At 51.9% G+C, this 8,049-nt stretch overlaps 1 protein-coding gene across 1 annotated transcript in view; it reads right to left on the minus strand.

Annotated features, from left to right (window-relative positions):
- Window positions 1-8,049, minus strand: part of CACNA1C (calcium voltage-gated channel subunit alpha1 C) — a 636,553-nt gene that overhangs the window by 121,403 nt on the left and 507,101 nt on the right. Inside the window, exon 13 of the mRNA XM_021711663.1 lies at window positions 55-262. Coding sequence (XP_021567338.1) covers window positions 55-262 — 208 coding nt within the window. The remainder of the gene's footprint in view (window positions 1-54; window positions 263-8,049) is intronic.

Raw genomic sequence — 8,049 nt, forward strand, 5'->3', positions numbered from 1 at the left:
CCCCGCCACTCGAGACCCCTCCCGGTCCAAACCCCAGCAGAGAAGAGTCCGTACCTGAAACACAGTGAGGAGGGACTGGGGGAAGTTGTCGAACGTGCTCCTCCGGGTCTGCATCTCATCAAAGTTGAACTTTCCTCCAAACAGCTGCATCCCCAGGAGGGAGAAGATGATGATGAAGAGGAAGAGGAGAAGGAGCAAGGAGGCGATGGAGCGCACGGAGTTCAGCAAGGAGGCCACCAGGTTGCTCAAGGAGTTCCAGTACCTGAAAGCCACAGAGGGAGGTCAGCGCCCTTTCCCTGGCTGCCTGTCCTGAGCCTCCGTCACACGCCCACAAAAAGGTTCTCTGCCCTTTTCCCCTCTCCTTGGGAGTGGTGTGTGGGGTGTGGACGGGGCTGTTAGTTCACAATGAGAGTGTGGAGAGAGTTAATTAAGGAGAGGAGGACATGGGTCGGATGCCTGAATCCTGCCAGCCGCTGGCTGCATATACCTCTGGGCAAGTAATTTCACTTCTTTCTGCATCCCTGTCTGAAAAACGCAGATTGCAGTAGCACATGCTTTTTTTTTTTTTTGAGTTGGAGTCTCACTCTGTCGCCCAGGCTGGAGTGCAATGGCACGCTCCTGGCCACCGCAGCCTCGAGCTGCTGGGCTCAGGTGATCCTTCTGCCTCAGCCTTCCATGTAGCTGGAACTATAGGTGTGTGCTACCGTGCCCAGCTAATTTTTTGATTTATTGTAGAGGTCTCACCAAGTTGCCCAGGTTGGTCTCGAACCCACGGGCTCAGGCAATCCTCTCACTTCGGCCTCCCAAAGTGCTGGGATTATAGGCTTGAGCCACCGCGCCCAGCCAGCACATGCTTTATTAGGCTTTTGGGAGATGATATGCAATAATCGACCCTCCCTCCAAAAGCCCCAGCATACTGCTTGGCACACAGTTGATAAATTGTTGTCACTGTTGGTCTTTAAATAGGAAAAAAAAAAAGCATCCCCCCCGCCCAAGAATGCCAGTCTGAGCTCAGCCCTGGCAGCAAGACAGAAGCAGAGGCAGGAATTAGGTCATTCACGGGTAAGTAAGAGAGGGCTCGTGGCTTGGAGAAATTTCTCAAATTGACCCTGCCCCAAGAAATGGTTTGTAAAAGGCTTTTCCTCTGGAAATTCTGATTCAGTAGCTGTAGTCTAGGGCCCAGATACCTGAGTTTTTAACAAGCAACCCACAGGACTCTGATCAGTAGGCGAGTCTGTGAAATCGTGGATTCCAGCAAACCTGTCACACCCACCAGGAGCAGCTCAAAGCACGTGCACTCTGTGAGTGGGACGGGGCTCTGCCTTGAGCAGACGGGCTTTAGAGGGGATCCTTAGAAGAGATCCTCACTGTTTAAAGTCCCCAAGCCTCTCTCCCCTGTAAATGTGGAGTCTCTTCATCACAGCCTGGGGAAAAATCCCTTTCTCTTGGAAATGGGGGTGGGGGGTGGTGACCCACTAATGCTACTGGTTGTGGTGTTGGCATCTGTTGGTAAGTGCAGGGTCTGGAAATGCATTGTAGCCAAAGGGATACAGCCCCAAACAGGTGCAACCCAACCCCAGACCTCTGGCCTGCCTCCTCCAGGTAGGAAACCTCGATTTCCCAGCTCATTGCCAGTTCACACAGAGGATTGCTTCAGTGGGTGACATGCCAACCCCTCATTGCAGCCTCAGCCCTGGTGTGTCTCTCCAGAGAATGGCGCCGTATTAAGTGGCAAGGCTATCGGGCCACCGTTTGGATGTCAACGGGAACTTCTTCCTGCTCTGCAGCTTCTACAAACCCAGCCTTTGTCTTCCACAAACCCAGCCTTTCCAGCCTCTGTTTGGTCTTTCAGCCACATCCCCTCTGCTTGCAGAATATATCAATATATAAATAGCTCTCTCTATAGGTATATGTCTCTGTGTGTGTGTGTGTACATTTTTTTGAGTTGAGGCCTCACTCTGTCACCTAGGCTGGAGTGCAGTGGCATGATCATAGCTCACTGCAGCTTCGACCTCCTGTGCCCAGGCAATCCTTTCACCTCAGTCTTCCGAGTAGCTGGGGCTACAGGTGTGCGCCACCACACCCAGCTAATTTTTTTATAGAAACACAGTCTCACTAGGTTACCCAGGCTAGCCTAGAATTTCTGGGTTCAAGTAATCCTCCCACCTCAGCCTCCCAAAGTGCTGGGATTATGGGCATGAGTCACTGCGCTGGGCTTGTTTGCAGAATATTAATATACAGTTGTTTGTATCTGTTCTACACATGCTCTTAAGTGTTTTTCATTTGTGACAGTCTTGTCTCACCAAAAAAGGCTCTACTTGTTGGAGGACTGAGACCACAGGGGTTTTTTTCCCCTCTATCTTTCTTGTCTCTGTCCTTAAATAAATTCTACACAATCTAGGCTGTGTGATGTGCCGCCTAGAACCCCCTAGGCTAGAGTTTGTGCTGATCTGTTTAAAGCAAGAAGTAAGAGAACCTCTCCTCTTACATTCAAAGCAGTTTTCCCAAGCTTGCCTGGCCATCAACACCAGAGGAGGGGTTTTCTCATCCCCGGAATCCTGATTCCCAGGTCCCACCCTGGTACCACAATAATCATCATCTCTGGTGCTGCGGCTTGAGTGACTCACAAAGCCAGCCCGACACTTTCGAGTAAACTGAGAGTTATGAACCGATAACTTTAGAGCATATTTGAAGGAGAACTTCCAGCTGTATCAGAGGGGAGTCTGCATGTGCACGGAAGTCACAGATTCCCCCTAGAGATCCTAGGTATACTCAACTGTCACGGAATATTCTAGAAAAGTCTTGATGGCCATGGAGAGTTGGAGCCTTCGTTTCCATGAGGCAAACAGACCTGAAGGCAACTGCTCAAACCAGGTTTATAACTGCGATTCAGGTATGTCAGGCAACCACGGAGACCCCAGAAAGAGCCAGGAAAGGAGGGCCCCAAGCCCACAGAGAAAGTGATCCTCCACGCAGAAAAGTCTGGCAGAGTGGGCCAGACAGGGGGGCGGAGAGAGGAGGGGGGGAAAGAACGTTTCCTGACCCAGGAGTCCTTCGGAGCATCTGAGGTTCATAGGAAGAGGAGGTTGTGATGGATACACAAATCGAGCCCTCCAGCAGAGGAGAATTCTTCTGGGAAGACTGGGAAAAGTGGCACATCCAGAATGCTCCGGAGGGGCTCAGTGGGACAGGCCATGTGATTAAAGTGAGAACTCGTTCTCGTGTCTCCCCCACGCCCCCGGCCCCTGAGGCCCGAACAGTGTCTTGGGAAAGTCTGGACTTCTCTGAGTCAATGGGGGTGGGTCGCAACACTGAGGTCTGTGGAACGACACAGCTCCTGTTAAGAAGGGTAGTTTTTGACTCAAGTCAAAGTCCTCGGGGACATCCTTCTTGTCGCTCTCACATTCCGCATCAGCAAATCCTGCGGCTCCATCTTCAAAATGAATCCTGAATCTGGCCACCTCCCACCACCTCCATCACCCAGTCAAGCCAGCGGCCTCTCTCACCTCGCGGGTGGGCTGCCTGGACCCCGGCTCCCTGCAGCTGCTGTCTATGTCACAGCGGCAGATGGTCACCTGAAGCCCCAACCTTGTTTAAGCCCTCGAATCACGTCTCCTCGGAGTAAACGCCCAAGTCCTCCCAAAGAATCTGGCCCCACTGCCCCCACCACCAGCCAGCTACCCTCTCCCTCCATGTTTAGGCTGCCTCAGTGTCTCTCCAGCTTCCAACCCGCCACCCCATCCCAGTTCCTTGCTGTCTCTGCTGTCTGCAGCGGGGCTCACCCTTTCAGCTCCTTCTGTCCCCATCTGTCTTTCCCGACCACTGCTCCATCCCTTGTCACCAACTGACAGATCTTTCTTTCTCTTTCTTTCTTTCTCTCTCTCTCTTTCTTTCTTTCTTCCTTTCTCTCTCTCTTTCTTTCTTTTGTTGGAGTCTCACTCTGTTGCCCCAACTGGAGTGCATTGCCCTTTCCCAGCCATCACAGCCTCGACTGCTGGGCTCCGGCGATCCTACCGCCTCAGCCTTCCAAGTAGCTGGAACTACAGGCGCATACTACCACGCCCGGCTGATTTTTTGATTTATTGTAGAGGTGAGGTCTCACCAAGTTGCCCAGGCTGGTCTCGAACCTGCAGGTTCAGGCAATCCACTCACCTCAGCCTCTCAAGATGCAGGATTACAGGCTGAGCCACCAAGCCTGGCTTCTTTCTTTATTGTCTATTTCTCCCCACTGGACTCTGAGGTTCATGGGAGAGGGAACCCATCTGTTGCACTGACATTCTTAGAACAGTGCCCGGCCCAAAGCAGGTGATCAGCAAACATTTTGTTGAATGAGTGAATGAGCCTTACTATACATATACTGTGTTTCCCAGAGAGAAAGGCAAGAGGCCATGGAGTGCACAGACGCTTCAGTGCAGACAAGTGTGTGTGGTGTGGTGTGGGGGAAGGGTAGGGTGGGGAACCTCTCACGCCCCTAAGCCAAATACACTTTGCCAAACAATGAGAAGCTCCTGTCTGCACCCTCTCCCATCTCATTCCTATTCCTATAACTTTCCCACACCCACAGAGAGGGGGTTTCTGAGATTCCAGACTGTTCCATCGCCAGACCACGTGACAAAATCATATGTACTCGTTGGTTCAGTCTGTCATCCCAGCACTTTGGGAGGCCGAGGCGAGTGGATTGCCTGAGTCCGTGGGTTCAAGACCAGCCTGGGCATGTTGGCGAGACCTCGTCTCTACAATAAATAAAAAATTAGCCAGGCGTGGTGGTGCACACTTGTAGTTCCGGCAACTTGGAAGGCTGAGGTGGACAGATCGTGACAGCCTAGCATGTCGACACTGGGGTGGCTGTGAATGTGCCACTGCACTCCAGCCTAGATGACAGAATGAGACTCCAACTCCAAAGCAAACAAGCAAACAAACAAAATAATATGTACCCATTTGCCCCATAGAAAATGGGCTTCCTACAGCTTTGAGACCCTTAGGGTAGGATTGTCAGAAGAGCACTGTAAGCATGTGTCATCCTTGTTGAAGGACTCTCATCCTGGTGGTTCAAAACCAACGGTCCCAGGTTTGAAGGCCTGACTAGCCTCGGTTCGGGAGATAAACTGCAGCCAGGTACACCGGCACCAGCCCACCCTCCACATGGGAAACACCCAGGCTGGAAAGGAAAGGTACTGCCCCTCAAACCAGCAGCACAGGACACGGGTGAGACCAACGGAAGGCATGGTTGTCTGTGCTGTTTGTCTTCAACCTACGGTTGTTTCCCATTCAGCAGAGGCGAAGGTGGGGTTAGCCCAAGGCTGGCCTGCCACCTGTCCATTCTGTTTCTTTGAGGAAGGGTGGAGAGGGCAGAGTGGGTGCCCCGGACCTGGTCTCCTGAGGGTGCCCAGCCGGTTGAGCAGAGGGCTGTCCCCCCACAATGTGCAAGTGGCTGGGGCTGTTTTCTGTACTCTCTAGGAGCTGTTAAAACACAGTTGCGGCCCAGACCACTAGCAGGGTTCAGAGGCGAGCTGGATCTCAGCCTAGCAAGCCTCGGCTGACAGCAGCATGCAGGCTGTGGCGTCATGTCACTGAGGTAGACGGGATTTGTAGGTGTCTAGGGGGCAGTCCTTGAGGTGGGTAGGGTGACACGAAATGCTACTGAAACGGAATGGCTGGCAGCTTACAGAGCCTCATCCTCCCTCCTCTTTAATCTCCTCGGATTCTCAACAGCTCATACAGCTACGGTCCAAAGATCGGATGATGGCTGCCTGTCCTCACATCACCCTCCTTTGGGGGAAGATTCGTCCGTTGTGGACCGGAGGGGTTAATGGCATATTCACAATCAACAGAGGCTTTTATTGTAATTGATCAAAAGGATGAAATGCACATGCTCGTACACCAAAAAAGCAAGCCAGCGCTTTGGAGAGAAGCGAGCAGGTGGAGAGCAAAGCACTTAGCGTCTCTGGGCCATGGACCCCGTAGAGGGACAGAGGAAAGTGAAACCCCATCTTTTCAGCAGCGTACATGTGTGCACACACCGGATATCAGAGGTATCAGAGGCTCTGCAGTGCCCGGGTGGAGGTCCAGCTTTAGATCACCCCCCCGCCCCAGACACATGGCCTGCACTACCCTCCCGGATGCCAGCCTTCCTTTCTCAGCCTTTTGCTGCTTGAATCATTCCTCCAAAGTGTACATCTTGGCTCCCTGACCCCCACCCAGCACACCCACCTCCCTGCTCTGTCTCCAAAGTATGGCGCGCTTGAGGGCTTTTTACCTGGAGTTCTCTGGCACCTAAACTCTCCTTTCCTGTGTCTCACCCCTCCCAGCCTTCCTCTAAGAACTGCCACTTGCTGACCCGTGCTTCACTTCTCGGCTTCTCCTGATTTAAGTTACCACCCTCGGTTTGGAAATCCTTTAATCTTCGTTTGTTTTCTCTTCTCTAAGTCTGTCTCTGGGTTTGGGGCTCTGTGGAATTCTTCTTCCTCTTCTACCAATATCAAGTGACCCGAGCCTTCCTTGAACTGGAACTTTCATCTCATGAACCTTTTGCTTCAAAGAGCTCAGGGCCGGGTTTTTATCCCAGGTATAGAGCAGAGAATTGGGCTCGCTATAAATAAAAGATCTTCAAAATAACAGTACCAGTCACTTTGGGTTGCTTTGCGAATGTTCCACCCGATTCCCTCTGCGTTCCAGAGAGGGTCATCACTAAATTTATACCTGCCCCAACTGTTCTCACCCTGAAGGGTAAAAAAAAAAAAAACACACACAAACTTCTTCGTTTCAGTGGCAAGTGATCTATTGTCGAAAGAGCATTTAGAAAGCAAATTTCTTGTGGTAAGTCTGAAAGTCAGGGTTCACTGGAAGAGATTAAGTGAGGAGGAAGAGAATCAGGTAAGACCACCTGCGGGGATAGGTAAATTCACTCAGTGAGTGAGCTCAGCCTCACCCTTGCCTCTCCTGGGTCAGCCACAGGGCTACAAGGGGTGGGTGTCCTGGGACCAGAGCTTCCATAAAGTTGAGCCCTTGGTCTCTTAGGACACAATAGAGCCCCGAGGAATTAGTGTGATGAACCAGCTGAGCCGGCATATGTTGGGCCAGGGGGGCCAAAGAGAATTCTAGAGTATTTTGGTCAGGATCTGGGATGACAGACAGCCTGGGGCCCAGGGACTCATCTATCTGTTAGGTTCCTACTGGTACCTGCCCCACCCCGCTCTATTCTAGCAGGGCTGGGAAGCACATTTTGTGCTTTTCACTTTTGAGTCAAACCCTGACTTGGTGAGCAAGTTCGATGGTCTTGTCGACCCTGTTTGCATCAGATGTCTTGGTCCCGGAGAACGCAACCCTTGGGGGCTGTAACCTGGTCAAGTTGGCAAGGTGGGCTGGCCTGCACCCCTGGATGGCCTTAGCAGGGCGTTCCTCTGAGCTTTGCGACCATGGAGCTACTCAAGGTCACCTCGTTGGTCTCTACAACCATGAGTGTGAGGGAGTCATCCTCACCAGCGTCGTCTTAATCTTTCCTTCAGTAGGTGATGCCAGTCAGTCACCATCCCAGAGAACTACCCTTCCTGCTGACAGCCAGAAACCTTTGCAAGGAAGCTGGTAATATGCCCCATAGACCTCTTTTTTTTTTAAAGTCAGGGTCTCACTCTGTCACCCAGTCACAGCTCACCGCAGTCTTGACCTCCTGAGCTCAGGTGAGTCTTCTGCTTCAGCCTCCTGAGTAGCTGGAACTACAGGCATGTGCCCTCATGCTCAGGTAATTTAAAAAATTTTTTTAGAGATGAGGTCTTGCTATGTTGCCCTGGCTGGTCTCGAACCCTTGGGCTCAAGTAATCCTCCTATCTCAGTCTCTCAAAGTGCTGGGATTACAGGTATGAGCCACCGCACCTGGCCTATCTAGACCTCTTTAATAATGACCCCTTTATGGGTAACCCCTTTGGGTCCCCTCCCACTATGGGAGCTTTTCTGTCCTCTCAACAAATCCTGCTTTAAAAAATAATGACCCACCCGGGCTCGGTGGCTCAGCCTGTAATCCTGCGCCTTTGGGAGGATGAGGTGAGTGGATTG

The sequence above is a fragment of the Carlito syrichta genome, unplaced genomic scaffold, assembly GCF_000164805.1.
Source record: "Carlito syrichta isolate Samal-C Ts95f unplaced genomic scaffold, Tarsius_syrichta-2.0.1 Scaffold302444, whole genome shotgun sequence".
NCBI lineage: Eukaryota > Metazoa > Chordata > Mammalia > Primates > Tarsiidae > Carlito > Carlito syrichta.